The sequence below is a fragment of the Aquila chrysaetos genome, chromosome 25 (genome assembly GCF_900496995.4).
Source record: "Aquila chrysaetos chrysaetos chromosome 25, bAquChr1.4, whole genome shotgun sequence".
NCBI classification, from domain to species: Eukaryota; Metazoa; Chordata; class Aves; order Accipitriformes; family Accipitridae; genus Aquila; species Aquila chrysaetos.
In genome coordinates this window covers 3,623,733-3,645,480 of record NC_044028.1, presented here as the reverse complement: position 1 = coordinate 3,645,480, position 21,748 = coordinate 3,623,733, and the positions used below count along the sequence as shown (strand labels likewise).

Genomic DNA, 21,748 nt, shown 5'->3' with positions numbered 1-21,748 from the left:
CCGCCCACCCATCCCAAAACAGAGATGCTCTTGCTCAGACACTCAGCTGTTGCTGCTGCTTTGTGGGAATCATAGACTGGTTTGGGTTGGAAGGAACCTTTAAAGGTCATCTAGTCCAACCCCTCTGCCATAAGCAGGTTGCTCCAAGCCTCGACCAACCTGACCTTGAGTGTTTCCAGGGATGGGGCATCTACCACCTCTCTGGGCAACCTGCGCCAGTATTTCACCACCCTCATCGTAAAAAAATTTCTTCCTTGTATCTAGTCTGAATCTACCCTCTTTTAAGCTTACCACGTAAAACCACCTGAACTGGAAAAACACTCAAAAAAGGAACTGAAGCATGGGGATGACATCACACCAGTGGGCTCACAGGAAGAAAGCGGGAGTGAAAGAAATCAGCTGCAGGTCCTCTCACTGAGACACGGAGAGGACATGCAGCCAGGTTTGCACAAACAGGCACCGATTTATTCAACCAGACAACGGCAACTGCAACACCAGAAAACTTATCAAACCCACAGCCCAAAATACATCCCCAAAGGCCGCGTGGAGCACGAAACAAACCTGGAAATACCGTACCGAGAGAGAAGCTGAGCTTTTTAGGTCTCTAAGCCTCTCTCGGTGGCCCACAGCAAGCATATTTTGTAATCCCTTCCCCGCAAAGGAGGGCAAAGACGTCGTCCAGCAAACTGGGTCGCTGCTGGGAGCAGCCCAGCAGTGCTCCCTTTGCCTGATCCCAAAAATTAGCCTGGAAACTGGGGCTGGCAAATGCAATTGGGGCAGAACTGGGCCAGGGACGGCAGGCAGCGAGGAAGCAGCGGTGATGCAGGCAGCCAGGGTTTTGGAGGCAGGAGCTGCCGCTGCAAGGTGCCGTGCTTACCATGCGGGACGTCGGTCTGTCCCCCACGCCTGAGGTTTTGTTCCTCTCGGCAAAAGGAGGCAACGGGGGTAAAACCATCCGGTGGTGCCCAGCAGCACACACTGCAACAAAAGATCTTGTTCATTTGAAAACAGCAACTCCAACAACACTAAAATCGTCCTGCCGATACCACTGGCAATTGTTAGCCCAGTCATCATCTTCACAGCTTCTTTTGCCAATAATGACTTTGCTTTTCTGCCAGCACCGGTGTGCATGTTATTTAGGTCAGCTGGGGGCTGTGGCAGCTTCTCCCCCTGCCTCGCATCTCAGCTGCCCGGTTTCCTCATCTGGATGCCCAGTTTCCTCATCTGGATGCCCGGCAGCCGTGCCGGCGGGGGCAGGAGGTGCTGTTGGCCACCTGGGGCTTTTCCCAGACACCCATCAGAGATTGCTGGCAGCGTGGCTCGGAGGGGACATCGGCTCCTTCAGGCCACACTCAATTCCCATCATCAAACTTGGTCACTTCTGCACAAAAGGCCACGTGGTTCTCAGATCGATACCGTTTACACCATGCTCGTTCATGGTACTAGCTCACAAAATTAAATAGCATTGACCATAAAGCCGAGAGGCACTACCTGGCAATGACAAACAACCCCTTCCCTGTGCAAAATCCCATCCCAGGGTGGATTAATTTTCTCGGAAGCGTCAGCTTCAAGCGAGAAGCCCGTCCATGCAGGAGACAATACCCAGCGGGTGGCATCAACGAAGGACTTCATGTCAGCCGGCAGCGCGGTACCCACCGAGCACGTTGCCAAAGGCACTGCTCTCGCTTAGCTTCTGCGGGGCTCACTCGCGGCCCCAGGCACCCCGAGACCCTCGCATCTGCAACCCCCCCCATTCAGGGTGTGCACGTGGGTCTTGCCTTTACAGCTCAGGCGAACACCCCGAGACCCTCAAGGTGGGAAGTTCATAAGCTCCCCGAGCACAAAACCACTTGCACACGCCTGCCCCGAGGGGAGTTTGCCAGGGTGTGCAAAAGGGAGCGCAGGAGGGCTCAAAGGCAGCGCCAGCGGCTAACTGTGGAGCTGATGCAGGGAAAGATATCAACAATGTGGTAAGGCAGGAGAGAGTGACACTGGATGTAAGTCTGGAGGACAGTGAAGGTTGTCACGTCCCATGTCACACAGATAACAGTCATAAACCGCTGGGGTAGCACATGCAGCGTAGATAGTTCAAAAGTTCAGGAATTGTTTTCACAGATAAGAGCCTCAGTGATGGAAGTTCCCTGTTTCTTGCAGAAAGAACATGGCTGTAATGAAAATAATCATTGCACCAAAGCAATTAAGCATGCTTGTCTTGTGCAGTTGACTAAGCAGGTCCCCCCCCTGGTCACAGGTCATTCTGGATTGCTTCTCAGAAGCAAGCCAAGGCTGATAATGAAGCTCAGAGCTGGGAAGCACCTAATTGCTTAATTGAGCACAAGACATTCCTCTTCTTACACCCAAGCTATCCCTTCTGAGCAAAGCTTGCATGAGAGCATCACGGTGCTGAACTGGGGACAGGACCACAGTAGAGATCCCTGCGTGGAGTGGGCGACGAAGCAACCGCACAGCCCAGCTCCCAGGTGCTTTTAGATGCACTGCCAACCCACTCGCAAAGTTTCTGTCTGCTCTGCCCTCCCCTCCTCCGCCTCCAGCTTGGAGCCTTTCAAAAATTCAGCTGAAAAAAGGAAGCAGGTTTTTAAAAACAAAAGAGACATCCCGTGGGCTCCTTAATAGCTCCCTGGCAGCCCCCACCAACATAAAAAGTCCCCAAAGCACGCAGAGAGGAGTTTTAAAGGCTGGATTGCAGCACTGGGGGTGGAAGGACCCCCTGAGGCTGCCTTTTCGCTCGCTATCGGCAGCCAGCACGCTCTGCACAAGCAACCCTGACCACCGCGCGCAGCCGAAGCGCAAGGCACAGCTTGTGCTTTGCCGGCTGGATTGCCTCCGCGGGGCTGAGGAGCGGAAAACCTGCTTTCATCAGTGCACTCGAGTACAAGTGACTCGGAAAATAAAATAAAGGGAAAAGCGAAACAGCAAGAGCGGGCGAGACGCGTCCCTCCCGCCATCGCTGGCCACAGAGATGACAGTGCCCGTGTCGTATGACCTGTGAACCCCCGCTGGCCAGCCGAACCCCGATTTGGAGCTGGCTGATACCTTCATGCAAGGGCAAGGGGCAGGATGAATCCTTCCCAAACAGCACCTCTCCAGGCTCGAGGAATAAACCTTGGGCAGCCTTGGAGGGCTCACTGTGCTGGGAATGGAGGCAGGGAGTCTCCCAGGTGCATTTCAGGGCAATTCCAGCAGTTGCTGCTCTGATGTCTACCTTGAAACCATCCCATCACTCCCACAGTAAAGGGCTTGTCTTGCTTGAACAGCCTCCAAAACCTGCTAGCCATCACTCAGGCCAAATTCAGTGCCAAGAAAAGGCAAGGGAATACCCAACCGTGTTGAAACACCTAGGCAAAATAAACTTCACACTCCAATCATCTGAAATGGCCTTGGCCCATCGCGGTGGGCTGGCATCTCCTCCGTGTTCTGCTGGGGCTGAGCTGCCCCATCTTCTAGAGCCTCTCCTCCAAAACCAAGGTCCAAATGAGGCTTTTCCAGCCCCCTGGGTTGACCTTGTTGTTTCCTTCAGGACCCAACTCACGGGCTGCGCAGGCAGAGCCACCTCCAATGAGCCCCACAGCACTCACAAACTCATGACATGGAGCAGAGCCAAGACGGCCAGCAATGCCGGCCCTGGTAGGGCACTGAGGGGTCTGTAGGGGGAAAATGTGATGTAGTGCTGGGACAGATGAGGTCTCTTTGGCTCTCCCAGCAGTTCCCCATCAGTGCCTCACTGTGACCCAGAGATCCTTGCTGACCCAGGAGCCAGCAGGACCACTGGGAACAGAGACTGTCTCTCCATCAGCTGTGTTTTTAATTAAAAGCAGGCACAAGGCTTTGCATTGCTTCCCAGACAACAAGTGACTATGTCATCTGTACAAGAGACTGCCGAGACATTCCCCAGCGAAATCCAAGCCCACTGTGTCACTAAGACATCAGCAGAACACACACATTCCCTCTGCATTGCCTGCATTCAATTACAGCCCCATTCATTGCAAGCTTTCTTACAGTTTCTGCAATAAGCAGTAGCTGGGACAAATGCAGAAGGGCAAGGGCAGGTCTTGGTGTCACTTCCAGGAAGGCAAAGCTCTTAAATACATGTGCAAACTCCAACCTGAGATCTCTGCACCTGGGAAATTATCCAAAGTACTAAACAACCCATTAGCTCTGACCCTGGCATAATTGAATCTGGGAATTTAGTAAGAGAGTCTGTCTCTCCTAACAGCGCTGAAGATAAAGCCTACCAGATCGCAGATAAATTGCTGGCATTGAGGAAATCTTCTGCAGTAAACCTCTCTGCTGCACTCAGAACGTCAAAGGACGTATTCCCATGGTGTACGGTGTATCAGTCATACAATACTATTAGCTAGCACAGGTGGTATTTAAAGAGATCGCAGATAAGAGTTTAAAGAGACTGCTTGCTAAGTGCACAGATAATCCTGCTCTTTTACACAGGAAACTGTGGCTTCTTAAAGGCAGTTTTAATTTTGTTTCTGATTTTTACGAGAAAATTAAAAAATTCTGCTGTTACATATGATCCATCCTGTGCAAACAGCCCTCCTGTCACCTGGGCTGCTCTCAGGGCAGGGGAAACTGCCCCCAGAGAGCAGAGCAAGGAAGCCTGCGACACTCAACGGCTGTTGACACTGATGGTTTTGGCCACACTGCCACATCCTTTGTCTTTATTACAAATCCTGGAACAAATCTGCTGCTGGCTGAAGGTATCCAACCACGTAAAAGCAATACATTGGGGCTGGATCCAGCGCCGCAGAGCAAATATCCCTCATCCCCCCGACGCTGTAGGGGCATTTCTTTGCATCGATACATAGCAGTAGGGTTAGCTCCTTACCAATGGCTCCGCACACAGTTAAGCATCAGGATAACAGCACCCAGGCAGTAGCAGGCAGCACGTGGAGAGCCGAAGACTCGGCTGAGCGCTCGCGTTTTGTGCTCCCATCTGGCTACCTGAAGAGACAACAGAAAAGAAAAAGCGGGTGGTTGGAGGTGCCTGGGCACGTGCTGCCCCAGGAGCGTGAATCCCACGGCCTCGGCCCCACGCCGGGGGATGCACACCGTCTGCGTGGCTTTGTGCAAGAAGCGAGCGGAGGCCACTGATGAGACATAGCTTAAACCAAGCCTGGGGATGAAAGCTCTTTCTCCTGCTCGTGCCAGTCCCTACTAGTGCTTGCATTGCCCGTGCATTGCTAATGCTTGCATTGCTTATGCCCTTGCATTCCAGGCCAGCCAGCAGCACCGAGACACAGGCTCATGTTAAAAAAAAAACAAAACAAACCCTACACATCAGTTTTGGGGAATATGTGACTGGACAACATGTGTCCAACGAGACCGAGAGCATTGCTAAGGCTGTCCCCAGGTCTCCAAAGCCAACAGGCTCCTGCCACAGAGCCTGGTATTGCTCTCCTGGAAGGAAAACAGATCCCCGAGTAAGGGATGGATCACAAGAACACCCAGCTCTCATTTTCTGGGCTCCATCGTCTCCTACATCCAGCTGTAGGGATTATACCTGACAGGAACAACCCCCCTCCCTGCTCACTTCCAGAAAAGTTTGCAAGCAGTCCTCCCCCAGACAAGATCTACCAGCTTCGCCCAGTGAACTGCTTCCACTTGTACAGGCTGAACGAGCTGGCCTTCATTAGCACTCAGCAATTGTAGCCATTAAGGGCTCGCTCGCACTCCTCACCCATCCCTGCACGGCTGTCTCAATGCAACCCGTACAGCACGTCAGTGACAGCCCAGGACTCACACGTACGCAGGCAGCATCTCCAGGGAGGCATTAGCATCTTTTACAGCACGCTTTTCTCTGGCTGCAATTTTAAGCTCCGCGTTCCGCAGAAGCTGATGGGCCCCTGCCCAAAACACCTCGCAGCTGAGGAGGTGCCCTCTCACCCCGGGAGGCTGCTGCAACGCAGGTGGCTGGAGCTGCTCCCAAAATCTGCAGGACTGCACCCACCCAAGTCACCAAATCCAGGGCCCTCATTCCCAAGCTGATGAAAATCCTTATAGCTACTCTGTTTTCTACCTTTCCTGTACCCCTCAGAAAGCTGTCACTGTATTTATTGCCTTTTTTTAGGCTCCATTTCCAGGCGCCACGCCTGGGGTTTGCATCAGACCCTCGATTCAAGCCAAGCAGGGCACACCTGGGCAATGAAGCGAGAGGTGGGAGTCAGCAGAACATCTCGGCACCAATTTGCTTCTCAGACACGGCTGGCACTTCATTAGCTTCAAACGCACTTCACTCCCTCGCATGGAGCCTGGGCAGCTTTTGGGAGGCACCTGCAACCCAGCTATTCATCTACTCTGAATGTATTTGGTAATTTATTGGCTCTATTTGAGCAGAGAAAGGCAGCTTCGCAGGTCCCGCTTTCTTCCCAGGCTAATGCAGAAGCACAAAGTGCTGCTGGTGGAGGGGGACTGCTGGCTTCGGGAGGGGAGAACGATGAAAACCTCTGATAAGTGGGGCACTGATCTCACATGCTGAGAGCTGATTCAATTAGTTATGCAATGATTGCTCTGAAATTACAAATCCACTCATGACAGAGAGAGCTGCTTCACTGCCTTTTTCTGGCTGGTATAAATAGTTTGTATTCTAAATTGAATTTAAAATACCGTGCGTCACGCTGCTGCTAAAATGGGAGCCGCTGTTTGAATGCTGAGAGAGTGGAAAAAGAAATATAGGGTGAGTTACCACCTTTGGAAAGTAAAAAGAAGTGACCGTACAGGTGACTGAATCACAGATGGAAAAATGCAGCCACGTGCCAGTTATCTGTACCAACTTCCTAATTCCCTGGAAATTATTCTGCCGGCGTTTGCACGGATGGCAGCTCCTGGTTCGCTTCGAGAGCTTCGCAAAGCCTCTCAGTCGGCGGCAGAGCTGAAGCTGAAAGAGAAGGCAGCGTCGCCGGGATCAGAGGGGAGAGCCCGCGTGCCTCTGGGAGCCGTCGAGGCGGCCTCGTAATTACCCTTGCCTTTAGAAAAGCATATCTGGGCAACGACGGAGCGCAGCGGGGCGAGGGGACGCGTTTCCGAGCCCTTTGGGGCACCAGCTGGCTCGGCTGCGTTGGGATTGCTCCCAGCAACAGCCCAACTCACGCTGCATCACGTTGCTGCCGACTCCCCGGCTGGGACCGAGACGCCAACTTTTATTTAGCTGTCACAGCCTTCAGATGGGACCCCGGGCTCTTTTCTGAGCCCACGCGGGAGTCATCCCGAGCAAAGCAGAGCGGGAGCCTGCGTGGGGCTGGAAGCGGCGGTGCCCGCCAGGCCCCGCGGCGATATTTCAGCAACAATTAATTTGTTCCGGTTCTGGTTCTATTCCTTGAACAACTAATTAGTTCTGGCTCAGTTCTAATTTTCTAATTTTAGTAATTTCTAGCTAATATTAGCTCTCGTTCGACCCATGGCTACGCAGCTGGCTTAATGGCTTCATAAAATCATGAGCTGATGTGTTATTATTTACTGCATGCAAGGATGCAAAACACTTTTAGCATCCTCCGTGGCCGTGTGCGGGACACGGCAGGGCTGACACCAGTGGCCTCCTGGGGAGGGCTGCAGCCGTTCCCAGTGTGCTGTTTGCCTTCCCAGCCAAAGCCAGCACTGTGCTGCCCGCAGGCGAGCACAGCGTCGGGGAGGAAAAGCCCCACGCCACGGCTGTGTGTCCCGGTGAGGGAGAGAAGGATGCATTTTTATTTTTCTTCCAACCTCCAAGTTTGGAAACGGAGTTAATACAAAGTTTCCTGACTTACCCAAGGGTCAAAGCAATAGAAAAATTCAAGGCTCCTTTTCCAAAGCTCCCAGCCCTCTGCTTTCACTTTAGGATACTTGGTGAGGGCTGTAAGTAATTTTTTTAATGTTTCCCCCAATGCTCGTTATTGAAATAAATCAACGAGCGGATGTGGCTGCAAAGCCGGGGAGTGCTCTTGGGTCCCATGTTCTGCCTTTGGCAGGCCGTTTCGGCGCTCGTCGGGGGCAGACACAGCCGGCTGATGTTCCCAGGGAATCGCCGCCTCCTCTACGTAAATTCAGGGCTGATTTCTACATAACCGAACCGAGCCATCTCCCCAACTGCTCGGGCAAGTGCGTAAACAAAAATGAAAGCACCAGCACGCATTCCCAGTGGCTGCCCTGATGCAAAATGGAAATGCTCTGAGTTTTCTTTTCTTTTTTTGGGCAGGCAAACCTTTTTGAGCCACCTTGAGAAGGGCCACAAATAACCATTCAAAAAGCAATTTCATCTCACGAACCTGTCTCCATAGCTGATCAACAGGAAATGCTCTTTACAGCTCTGTGTGCATGGCAGACCATTGCCTCTCATTAATATTTAGTATTTGTTTCAAGGAAATTGATTATTTTTGTCTGCCATCCAGGGAAGCTGGCTTTTGAACACGCTACATTTTAATTTGCTCAACCCCAGCTCTGAAATAGAGACTCTGTGCTGTTTCGCATGACTCCATTTCTATATCTGGCTCGCCCCAGAGATGGGGAACGAAACCAGATAGCCCAAAGGCTCAGGTCTAAGGGACATTTTGCATCTCAATGCTAATCAGCCGATCTACGTCCTCACATTGCCCCATTGCCATAGTATCTGAAGAAGACGGTGTGGGCACGAGTGAATCAAGCCTTGCGGCATGCCTGGGAGGCTGGGATGGATTAGCAGCTCCCTTCAACCCAAGGGAAACTGAGGCACCGGAGGGCTGAGGCAAGCGGCTCCTTCCCAGTTCTCCAGGGAGCAGGGCGGAGGGGCTGTGCCCTCATCCTGGGAAATCCTGGGCCCATCGCCCACCCGGGGGCATGCTCTGCCCACTTCTGGGGATGCTCTTGCCCTGGCCAAACTGTTGGCATAAAAATATTCAGTGCCCAAGTCTGGGCTGAAGAAAAGATGGCAGTGAATAGGATATGCTACCTTCACCATCCCTGCCTTGCAGTATTTGCCATCATGAAGGATTCTGCCCCATCATGTGGGGTCTAGGAAGCAGCTCGCCAAGGGACCTAAAAGTCAGAAATTTCATGAAAAGCTGAGAGGAAGAACAATCAGCTCCCCAGGGCATGTCTGCACCCCGGTCCCAAGAGGATGCATGTGGGTAGGGTGAGCCCTGGATGCACGGATGATTCAGCCCTAAGTTAAAAAAAAACCCCCTTCAGACAAAACCGACCTGAGCAAATTTTTTAACTTTCTCCTTCAGTCTGGCCTCTCCTAGGCGAGCTGTGGGGGTACGTCCTCCTGCGGGCGCTGGGGCAGGAGAAACCCTGACTCTGGACTTAGCTGGCTCCGTATGAGCATCTCCCTGCCTAGCCCGTAACCTGACGAAAGGGCGGGAAACCTGACGTTACCCTTATTTCACCTGCGGGGACCAGAAGCACCGACCTGTTCCCCTGTTATGAAAAATCCATTTTTCCTTTCTGATTCGCTGGAATCCCTCATTAAAATGTAATGACGTTCTCTGTCACTGCTTGGATGCTGGAAAACAACCCTGCTTGCAGCTACTACATTTATCTAAAAGACAGGGAGGAAAAAGATACACCCGAGCACCCAAACTCTGACTGTGGTGCTCCCGGGAGCGAGCAGGGAAGCAGAACCAACACGGAGCCCGGCAGCAGAGCAGGCTGCAATGGAAATGCACGTCCACTGCCCGCCTGCGAGCGCTGGGGCTGGCTGACCTTTGCTGAATGCCAGAAGAGCCAGCCTTTCTGGCTGTCCAAGTGACCGCGGAGGAAATGAGGGTGGTCTGACCTTATCCCTTCTAACGAACCGTGCCCCTCTGCAGTCGGCAGTGCTTAGTGCAGACGGCTTATTGCCCACGTGCCAGTAGGGAATTGCCAATAGTGCCGGTTGAACACCGTGGCCAGGCTGAAAGCTCCAGCCTGGGCTCCTGCGGTCACTCGAGGCAAATGTCCGAGTGCTCGTGCTGCTCCTAGGTGAGAAAAAATCTGCTTTTCTAGGAGAAACCTCAGGAGAGACGGGAGGGGAAACTGAAGCACTGGTCCTGGGGAGGATCGTGCATGGCAGCCCCGAGGGGTGTGCTGGTGCCGTTCCTGCCGCTCGCCGGCACAGCACCGAGCCCCCGGCACAGGAACAACACCAGCCGAGGCTGGCACGTGCCCATGTGCAGCCTCATCCAAAACACCAGCCCGCCGAGCACCCACCCCAGCACCGGGCACCGGCACAGGCTTTCCGAAGGTATGTGCAGAAAACGCCCCAGGGACTGGTGTGCCACTGGCAGCAAGAACATGATTAGCAGGAGCTCTGGGCAGCGAAGGCAGGAGAAAAAGAACAGAACAAACCACGGTTTAATTTGTACAAGCTGGTAATTATAGTTGCTATCTGTCTGAAATCTCTATTGAGTTTATTTAAATATGTTCTCCGTGAAGGCCATTCAGACAGGAATTATCAAGGTGTTGCAGCAGAGGAGATAATGCCATGCAGTTTTCAACAGATCAAGGGCTGATTAGGAGGAATTAATTAGCTGCTTAAACAGTCCTTGACTCGCTGCAGCAATTAGCCGTCACCTCCCCACAGTCACGTTCCCGGTGCAGCAGTGGCGGCGATACGAAGCACCCATCAGCAGAACTGCCTTCCCTGCGCTGCCCACGAGCACCGGGTCAGCCCCGGGTGGGTGCGTGGCCCCGGGAAGGTGCCCTAAACCCACAAGGTTTAGCCCGCGGCCAGGGCTTGGCAGCCAGGCAGCGGTGCATTAGGCTGCGGTGACTCCCTTGCGCCCGCCGTGACGCCCGTCGCCGGTCGGTACGCGTCCATCCGCTTTGACTCCCAAGATGAGGCGGACAACGGGTATCTTCCCTCTTCCAGCCTTTTAGCAGGCCAGTCCCTCGTGCATCCTTCATCCACCATCTCTTATATGTTACGAGCCACCAGTTCTCAGCCGCGCTCCACCACTGGGGCCGGCTGATCATACAGCAGCCTTAATCCCACGTGCCGTCCCTTTGGCAGGGCGGGAGCATCGTCCCCACCTCTGCCCATCTGAGCCTTCCCCAAGCCCTCATCCCACCCAGCCCTGCCTGCTGCAGCCCCTCCGTCCCGCCGCAGCACTGCTCGGGGTCCCTTTGCTGCTCATCCCTGTCGTTCCCAGCGCAGCCCATGGCCCAGGACCCGTCTGCAGGGTGCAGCCGAGGTGGGCACCGGCTCCAGGACCGGCTGGGAGCGGGCGCCACAGGGCAAGCACTAAACCACGGCAAGCTGGCGTTGCGGAGCTGCCTGGGGAAAGCAGGCTGAGCCGTCCGCAGCTGAACGCTTTCCAGAGGCAGGAGGAGAAGCCGGCACTTGGGGTGACCATGAGACCACCTTCTTGTCCCTCCTGCCACCACAGCACCCTGGGGGAGCCGGCCGCAGGGTGCCAGCTCCTGCCAGCACCCCGACAGGCTCCACTTTGTCTAATTGCCTCCTGCCTGCGCTGGGAAGAGCCGCGGCGGCTCTGGACTACCTGATCTAGAGACCGAGTTATTTCTCTGAAGGCTTCTCAACTCACAGGCACTCAATTACAGAGAGCCATAAGACGGTAATGGAGCCTGAAAGCTTTTTAGCAAATGATTAAAGCCCTGCGAAGTTCCACCACTAAGTACTGGAGCAGCAGCTTCCAGTTCATGCAATTAAAACACTGAAGCGGTATTAGAAGAGACAGGCACCGTCTTAATGGTTTCATGTGAGCTGTAAGGCAACGCACGCCGGAGATTTTGCCCACGCAGCTTGTAAAAGTCTTTTTTATGGTAATGCACCAAGAAAAGATGGACCCAGAGATGGACTGCCGATGAGCAACAGGCACTGGGGACAACGGGTGACAGCCCGTGCCCGTGGAGCCAGAGCAGGGCAGGGACTCCCATTGGAGCTTGGAGGCTCCGGGCACCCTGATCTGATGGGCAGAGACCTGACAAGTGTCCTGAGAGACGGGGACAGGCTGGCTCAGCCAGGAAAGGTCTCCCCAGGAGGCTACACCAGTTAGTTTTTCCCCCTTCCCATTCCCCACTGGTACGATGGCAATAACAGCTGTCAGTAAGCCGCAGCCAAGGAGGACGGCTTAGCTCATCCCTGTCTGCCAAGGCCTTTCAGTTTGGAAAGGAAGGCGTCGATTTGACTCAAGGAAGACTTTTCCATTGCCTTTCACGGGCTCTGGATGGAGGGGGGTTGTTGTTTATTCCAGCCAAAAGAAACAGCAGCGGGGTTTCAGAGTATGTAGACTGGCTACGCAGCGATACTGCGGCACAGAACAGCCAGTTGGAACGACGGGGCTGTACACCCAAGTGACACGGAGTTTCACGGAGGGAAAAACCACACGTTTCCAGGCTCTCGCAGTGGAACCGGAGGCTTGGAAAGCACAAAAGGCTGCAAAAAAATGAGAACATCCAAGGGGCTGAAGAAGAGAACCATCTACAAGAGGAAAGCAGGGCGGGCTCCTCTCCAAAACCAAGGGGCAGGTTGGGGAGCCGCAGCACTGAGACAAGCCGGCGTGACAAACCCTCGCTGCCTGCAATGTTGATCGCCCAAACGAGTGAGTTAAGAGGATGAAAAGCAAGCTGGAGTGCCTCTTCTAGTGACTTTTCCCCAACAAAGCCTGTGCACCGCCATCGAGGGGGTCAATGGGGTCTAGTCTGAGCACTTTGACACAGGGAGAAGAAGTGGCTCCGCTTCTTTAGAAGTGGAAAGATGACTATTAAAGAAACCCAGCCTGCCTCTACCATGTATGAGTTTAGCCTAAAAAATAAAGCCCCCCCCGCATCCATCCCCAGTGAAAGTAATTGGACTGAAGTGGCACAGGTCACCTCAGCTAACAGCCTTGAGTTGGGGAAACAAAACAAGGCGGCAGGTAAACAGATAAGGGTTTCATAAGGACTAGGTACGCTTTACCTCAAAGCCATCCCTTGAGATTACCTCCACATGAGCCTTTACCTTGAATCCACTCATGATCAACAGCTAGATAATAAATTTCATTTCTCTAATAGTGTTTATGTGATTTGTCAAAGTACCATCTCATTAGCTGGTTGTAATAAAAACAAGCCCCTGCTTAACGTATGCCAAGGCAGCCCAGGTCCATCGATGTTCCATGAGCCACATCCTCTCCTCTTCAATAATAACAAAAATGACACGCAATATGGGCTGTATTTGCTAGCAATTTCCAACACAAAATCTGAACAGTTTCTCCTCAAGGCAAGGAGCTCATGATTTATGTCCGAAGAGCTGGAAGCTGAAGGCAGGTGATTTCGAGTAACCCAGAATGAGCTGTGTTAATTAATTTTGAGAGTGGACATAGGAAGCCCTTATGAGCAGCTCCCCAAGACTGAGCAGGGGAAAGGCGATGCGCTCCAGCTGCAAGGAATCAGCCTGCACGGCCCAAACAGACTCTCCTAGCCAACAAAACCCATGGAAAAAATATCTGGGAAATAATGATTTCTCCAGAGCACAGCACGGGATGGGGAAGGACCTTTCCAGTCCTAGTCTGGGATGCGGTGGGGATGGCCAAGTACTGGGAGGGACATGGGCTGTGTGGGGGAACGGGGAGCAGCTGGGACCCACCCGGCTCCTCTTATCCTGTAATACAACCTAATAAACTACAGTCCCGAGATTAGGGAAAGGCAGAGGCTCCCCCTGCACAAGTATTTGGGGCTCTGCTGGAGCCCAGAGGGAAGGCCAGCACTGCCAGATGAGCATCTCGTGCGCAGGACAGTGAAGCATTTTGCCCGGTGTTTTGCCGGTTTCTTTTTCATCTTCCATGCCCAGATGACTTGGCCCACACTCAGCTATCCATTGCGCTCAGTCCCCATCCAGAAAACCACAAACCTCATATTTTCATACATTTTTCTGAAGCTCAGAGCATTTTCTTTGAGCAAAATGGGTCTGATTTTGCTCAGGCGGTCCATAGCAGGCACCTTCCCAAACCAACCAGAAGCAAAGGTGTGTGTCGGTCTCTTGGGTGAGTGAGACTATTCTGCCCATGTCACATCCTGTATTTGCTTATTTTTTTTCCTGTTACTCATGCAACACTAAAAAAAGCAAAGCCGGGGAAAGTGCTTGAAGTGTTATACACACAGCAGCTTTACCGAAACAGGCCGTCTACCCAAAAGACCCATTTTCAAACAAAGCGATCCAACAATAGCACTGACAATGTTTGAACTGGCATCGATTTAGAAAGACAAGCTCTTTGCTGCACCACACTGTCAGCAAGCGTTCAGTACAAATACCACGTTACAAGACAAACGCCTCTCTTTTTTTTTAAGACTTCCCTTCTATTTTCGCACCTCCGCTCCGTTGCGTTATTTCCAAATCAAGCCCTGGATCCCAGCGGATCCACAGTGCTGAGGTCAAGTCCCTCTGAATTCGCTGCAGACTTCAACGCCTTAGGTTTGGTTTTAAATGTGGGGACAAAGCTTTCTATCTTCGTCACAAAGCATCTATCCCGCTCTTCAAAGCTTTCCAACGATTGCTGCAAACATCTAGTTCAAATCGCTATCGCCGTTGCAAATAAGGTCAGCCTGATTAAAAAGCAGTTATTCTAGCTGGAATAAAAATGGACAGTCTTCAGCAAGTGCATCCTATGTAAGAAATATCCTCTTACGGAACTGAGACAAGCCTTCACTGGCTCCAGGTAAAAGGAGATTGAGGTCACCTAACGACTCTGACATTTCTTGCAGCCTCTGATTCATTGCAAAGAGACCGTATAAAGCTATACGGGAGATGGAAGCTAATTCAAGTGCCTTTTTGCTCTCCTGTATGACCTGCATTTAGTTGCAGATACGTGTTCGGGTACCAGCGTGAGGACCCAGCTCTGTCACGATGTCCCCAACCAGCTGGACCTGCAGAGGTGCCCCTGCCTGCAACCGAAAACTGGGGCTGGATGCTGCAGGACTGCAAGTCGGGCAATTCTTCAAGCAGATGGGAGTGGAAATACTTTGGCTCTGCTGTCTTAAAGATTAAATCAGAAGCTCCAGTCCACCCAATGTATGAGTAAGAAGGAGCTGGCAGGAGAGAAGGGGATGGAGGAAGGCTGAGGGTGATCGGCAAGCAGAAGCCTCTTGAGACGCAAACGCATCAGCACACAACCACACAGCCCCACGCAGAGGAAGAAAAAGCAGCCAAGCCATCCCAGCGCTGCCTGGGATCTTGCCTTTGATGTGAGGGTTTTCAGACCCGGGCATCATCTCTGCCGTTTGCTCTCGTTAATAGGTTTGCTTGGATTCCAGCTCAGCCCAGCTCATTAGCCACACTGCCGAATCTGACACTAATTCTGGATGACTCCTATTGCTACAAATAAATAATAAAATTGCCTCCACGCAGGGGTTGTTTTCTTCCTCTCTCCCCCTAATGCAGGTCTGGTAGCATCGCATGTATCTGTTAATGAAGTCCATTATATCCAGAGTTTCTCAGCAAGTAAAAATTACAATCATTAGCCAGTGACTGATGAGAGACAGAAACACCATTTCTGCCCGGGCTGGCAATAACAGTACGCCAAGTACACGTCCCAGCGAGTTGAGCCTTGCTCTCCTGTAATATGGTACCCAATGTTCTTCATTAGCATTTCTCTTTTTAATAGAGCAAGACAGCGTCCTGCGGCAGGTCGCAATTACACACAACAATTAATTCAGGGAGAAACAATGACTGGTGTCGCAGAGGCACATTTTGCAGCGGGGTTGTCAAAAGGTGAAGTGGAAGATGATTAGGAACATTTTAAAGCCCTGCCTAAAACCAAAACCAAAACAAGCGGAGGCACAAGTGACAGCACAGTAGAGGAGACATGGCTGGTTTCCTTGTACACTACTTTGCAATTTTTGTTTTAAATAGTAAAGAAACACAGCAATTATTCTTTTGGTCGTAATACCCCAATGACCAGGACCGGCAGTCTCAGACCAGGACTTCTTGTGCCATTTACAAACAACACACAAAGCCGGCTCGGCTTCTCCCAGAGCTGCAGCCGTTCTCTTGCTGCCCTTTTGTGAAATTAGGGTTTAATTCTCTGGAATAAGTCTGCTAATAAGGACTCCCAACACACCCATCCTCTGGACAGCGTGTACTCGCTCATCGCTCCCCCAGGGGCTGTGACGGGAGGGGGAACAGCAAAAGGGGGATGAAAAAAAAAATAAATACGCCTCGCAGAGCACAAAATGCAAGAGAAATCTAATACCCCTTCGCAGAGTAGTGAGAGTTCGCTGGAAAAGAGGTACTGGTTGCACCGGGCGCGCTCAGCGGAGCGCCGATTTCGGCTGGAGGGCCTCCCGTCCTCTCGCTGCTCGACATATCACGTTCCACGTTCCGTGTTAAGCCTCCCCGGGGAACATTTCCCACGGCGCTGAGGACACGCATGTTTGCGATGCTGCTGTCGTCCCGACGGCCAACAATAGAGAGGGACAATTTGATCTTTATGTAACGCGGGCAGCCGCGCGCTCTGTTCCCCTCTCCTCGGGGATGAGATGTTCAAACTGTGCAGCACAACAAGTAATAACAGTCTGAAGGGTTAAATACAACCATCGAACCCCTCGGGCTTGCTGGTGTTATCACTGGGGTTCCTGTGGGTGTTAGATGGGTGTAATCACGTGCCCCATGGTATTTGTTCAATGCAAGAAACGTAACCCAAAAGCCGAGCAAACACTCAATCATCCCCAGACTCAGTGATTTGCACCCCAGGGGAGCTTCTTCCCCCTTTTGCAGACTCAAAGCCCAACACTGAGATGCATATACGAGCCCTGCACACAGTGCTCAAACCCTTTTACAGTCTTTTGCTCCATGCATTTGTACCGGAGCCCTGCACGGAGGTGGATGGGGGAGGCTGAGGAATTCCTTCCAGCTAAGGATCCCCACGTATCCGCACCAGGGACCAAAGCCTGATGGGTACAGGCAGGCAAGTAATATTCAGTTGGGCAATGCACTCGCTTTGGCTTCCGAGTACATCAATCTCTGGAATATGATTGCACGACAAAGTGTCGAAATGAAACTAATTCATTGCTGCTCTCCAGCCTTGGGAATCAAATGAGTAACTCTGCAGTCATTAAAACAAAGTGCTGGTAAAAATAAGCAGGAAAGGGCACTTAATAGGAATGCTTTGTAGTTAAAACTATTGTATCTTGTCTGAGGTCATTCAGTTTTTAACAGGAACAGCCACGCGTGCCCCAAGGTGATCTGGTTTGGTATTACTCCAGTCCTGTTACGGGCATACACCGTAGTCACGGGTTTTTTTTCCCAGCTCAAAACCCTCCACGGGATTTTGCCAACTGAGCATCTGCTGTCGGACTCACCGCAGAAAACACAGCTCTGAGGACAGGAATAGGAACATCCAAGTACATGGAGGGATTTGGGGTCCCACTTCACCCAACAAGACTGACGAGGAGGATGCTCAACTTTTTCTTTCTAAAAGGGGCATTTCTATAGCAAAGGAGAGGCTCGAGCCAGAGGTGGTCACACTGAGCACCAGGCAGGCACAGAGCTGATGCTGGAGAAAGGGCAGGAGGTGAGAAAAGTAGGCAGAAGGAGTACTGTAAAGGATCATAAAAGCTGCATGTACATTTTTCTTCCCTGAAAATGTCTTTGTGCTTTTATGGCAAGGAGCTGCTAGGATTACAGCTTCTTTTATAAGTGAAGCACAAACCAGATAATGAGCAAACCTCCCACCGCACAAAGGAGGCAACGAAGGCGTTCTGTGAGCCCTGACGGTCAGGCTTCCCCGCAACAGCCAAAGGCAGAGAAAATTGCTAAAACCCATCTTCATTTCACCCACTTCAGGGGTGTGAGCTGCTCGCAGCCTGCTTTTTCTTCCCAAAAGCGCAAAAAGGATCACACCAAAAGTGATTGTGCCTACACAGACAGCGAGTGAAAACCCTTCAGCCAGACAAAGCAGCAGCTCGCACGTCCTGACCTGCAGAACAAGCCCACAGCTGCATCATCCCTGGTCTGGAGGAGTAAAGAGAGGGAACAAAAAAGGTTTTGCAAGGCAAAAAAAACCCAAGCAAGATATTGCCAAATCCAGACGACTAGGTAATGCACCATGGAGGTTCACAATTTTAATGACACATGGGAAAATCAATAGCTCCCATCAGCCTTCCTCTCCCTGACCCCAACATTTGCTGGGAGATCGGAGGAGTTTGACGAAGCCTCACACAGATGCACAAGCCTGGGGCTTTCAGCTTTTCTGGCAACCAAATTAATAATTTTCTAAGAGAGTTGTCCCTCTTTCCCTGCACATGAGCAAGCACGGAGCTTCGGATGGCTTGGCAGCGAAAAGAAAAATCAGGCAGCACCTCGCTGGGTAGGGCTATTTCTCACCCCACTCCACAGCCCCTCCTCTGGGTCAGGGCCACCCTCCGAAATCAAAGCTCCTTGCTCTGAACAGCCGGTGCACCGCTGCACCCATCCTTCTGCAACGTATCAACCAAAGCCACTGCCCAGGCACGCTCTATCTCCATAGCTCGTGTCCTCCATCAATGTAATACATCAGCACCAGCTTCCAAAAATCAACTCTTTCTCTCTAGGTTGGGGTTTTAAAGCTTTGTCAGGATGCCTTAGAAAGGGGAATGTAAGGGAGCTGCTACAGGCAGGCAGCCCTGGGGGGAGTGTGGATACTTGTTTGCTTTAACTGAGATGAGGCTCCTAATATTTACCAGGAACCAGTGCCCGCCAAGCGCTGCTGTCATCGGGTTGCTGAACTATCTGGTTTCACACTCAAGAGAGCAGGGATGTGGGATGCTCCTGCCAAGTGCCATTTCCAGCTACTTGTGTCACTGGGGACACAATATAGGAGGAAAAGAGAAGGAGGGTTTTGCTTTACTGATTTACTAATCTACTTTACTACCCATTTGCTACTGCCATGTGAGCAACTGGAGATAAGTGTCCCCTTGGAGTTCATCAAGGGGGAAGAAAATAGAGAAAACGAGGAAGCATTTTCTTTGGGGTGCCAACCCTGTGTGCCACCAGCCTGCCACTAGCCAGATCCAGCACTCCCACCATGAAACCCCAACGCCTCCCTCCCCACCACGAGTCTCCAGGCATGCAGGAGATACAATTGCATCATGATGGAAGCTGGGCAGCGGACCTTACGGAAATAACCTCCCAAGAGCACCCAGCAGACTGCGTATCTCTGCATTTCTTTGTCAAAGCAGCTGGAAAACACCCAGCTCACATCTGTGATTGCAGCAGGCATGCAATCTGGGAAGGTCCCGTCCGGCCCCCGGACAGCCGATGTCCCGGGGGAGGCAATGGGTTTCCCCGCTCGGGGCTCCAGCAGCTCCCAGCCCCAGGGCTACGCACAAACGCTGCCAAAGCCCAGGGCCACACGGGAGGACCCACCGTCTTCCACACCTCCCGGTCCGGGTAGATCATACTACTTTCTTTTTTGCATTTTTTGCCTTGTCCCGTGGGATGCAGGTGGTCATGGACTTGCCATTTCATAGACTAACATCTTTGATCAGCACCTCATCAGCAGGAGAAAGTGTTTAGCAGCAGCATGGCAGGACAGGGATGGAGTGGGACAGAGAGGAAAGGGCCTCTCCCAACTTCTAGGGTCTACAGATAATCTTCTCGTGTATGGAAACAAGACTCCCGGCTTAAATATATTTTTTCATCTTTTGTGCATGTGCTGACTTATTCCAGCAGGGCTGCCAGCAGCCCGCAGTTTATTTTTAAAACACTAAACAAGAAAAGTCCAGTATATACAACAAACACCCTGGGAGAAGCATTTTTAGAGAAGCATTCTGCAGAAGCTAAAAAAAGAAGGTTGCTTTTTGGGTCAGCTTGGCCATGATCCATAGGGGACTGCGAGGTGAGAAACAGATTCTGACCTCGGTTTAGAGAAACACCGAGCAGGCACGTCGCATACCGGCTGGATCCCAAATCCACGCTAGGAACGGGCACGGCAACGGTTCGGCCGCCCAAGCACACCCTGCTTTGGCAGGTACCCACGCGCGGTGGCTGCGCAGCTGCTCGAATGATTGCCACCGCCTCGCCTGGAGCCCCGAGGGCTGAGATCCTGCCTGGCTCGACACACGGATGAAGCGTCTCAGTTCACAGCCGCCCAGCCAGGCTGGCCTCCACGATCCCCCCCCCCCCACAGCAGGCAGCTCAGCCTGCAAGGACATCATAAAAAGATACTGCACAGCTTCTTAAAGAGGGTTTAGATGAAAACACCACCACCCCTAGCTGAGAGGCTGCAGGGAAGCGGTGCTGGGACGAAGGATGTGGCTCTCCCTCAAGGTGACAGCGCTCCTAATTGTGTCACTCCAGCCGGCAGGCCGCAGGATGCGACCCAGTTTTGGTCCCTGTTATGTGGCTCGCAGCGGTGCCGACATGCTGGAAAAGCTAAATTTAGGAGCCAAACAGGCGCAGTGTTACACACCCGGCCAGGACTCACTCTGTTACGAGACGGCTGGCGAATCGATGCCGTCCACTTACCGCACGCGTTACAGCATCGCTGCAGAGCCCTCGCCGCCTGAGTGGGAAGCGTTACCAAGTCACTCGGAATAAAATTGCCACTAAATGCTGTTTGGGGGGAGGAAAAGAGAAAAAAAAGCAAACCCTCGCTCTCTCTTAGGCATTGTACAAAATGAAAACGGCTATTGCTGCCTGGTAGAGAGTCCAATTACAAATAATGTGCATCCTCTCCCTGCACAAAGGATGAAAGGCATCAGAGCTGGTGGTGACATTTTAAGACAGGAGATGTAAGAGCGAATCCAAGCCTCGTTGCAAGCCCAGCTTTACCCCAATAAAGAAACACTTTCTGCAGTCAATTGCCTTGCAGCGTAGCTTGAAGCCCCGCTATTGATCTAGCATCTGTTATAAGCAGATAATCATCGTCACTGTGCCGTGGCTTCTACGACAGGATCTACAAGCACTTTCCAGAAGATGGGCGAGGGCTGTTTTTCTGCTTTCACCTGCGCTTGCAGGCAGGCAGAGGTTTGCGGGGGAGCCCACAAAACTCTCGCAGGTTTGCAGAATTTGAAGGCCAGGAAAAAACCAACAAATCACTCCGACTCATTCATCTCCCAACCCTGTAAACTTCAGCTAATGGAGGTGTACTTCCCACGAGGCTCTGCCTGCCACTCCAGCCCCAACCCTCGCACAGCCATTTCGTACCCTGCAATTTCCTTTTCCCAGCAAGGTGCTAACACACCGCCATCACGCCACCGCTCAATCCTTCCCTTCTGCAAGACAGACAGCGAGAGCTGCTGAAATCCCCCAGCATCAGGCAGTTTTCTCCTGTCCCCAAAAGGTTTCTTGGAGTTTGACTCACTGAGGTCTGAATCCCGACAGCTCCCGACCACTTCCCAGCAGCGTGGGGAAGTTTTGGGCCAGGCACCTTCCTCCGAGTTTAGCAAGAACTGGTCAGAGGTAGATGACACCGGGCTTCCAGCACCTGCAAACTCCCCCCTCCCCACCGGCACAAGCACTTCTTATCCACTTGGCAGATTCCTTCAGTCTCCAAAGAAGGAGAAAAGGATGGGAAATTAAAAATAAATGAACCAAGAGATACACATCCATCAGGAGCCAGGCATTGTCAGCCCAGGTCCCTGTGCAACTACTTTAATCAAAACCTCACGCAGTTTAAACACTTGACAGAAGTTTAAAACAGAGATCTTGTAACCCTGAACCGGAAAAGCTGCAACCTTGTACAATAAAATCACGTTTCTCTGATGGGGTCTATTTTCTTTAAAATCATGCTAAATTACGCCAAGCCTGTTCCTAACCATGACATTTGAAGTTTCACCCTGCAGATTCCTGCAAGATGCATGGGTGTCTCAA

General features: G+C 52.0%; 1 protein-coding gene across 6 annotated transcripts in view; it reads right to left on the bottom strand.

Annotated features, from left to right (window-relative positions):
• The window catches only part of PEMT (phosphatidylethanolamine N-methyltransferase), a 45,507-nt gene that overhangs the window by 15,195 nt on the left and 8,564 nt on the right, over positions 1–21,748 (bottom strand). For all 6 annotated transcript variants that reach the window (XM_030002468.2, XM_030002469.2, XM_030002466.2 and 3 more), the window contains one exon: positions 4,859–4,974. In XM_030002468.2, the coding sequence (XP_029858328.1) occupies positions 4,859–4,974 (116 nt within the window). The remainder of the gene's footprint in view (positions 1–4,858; positions 4,975–21,748) is intronic.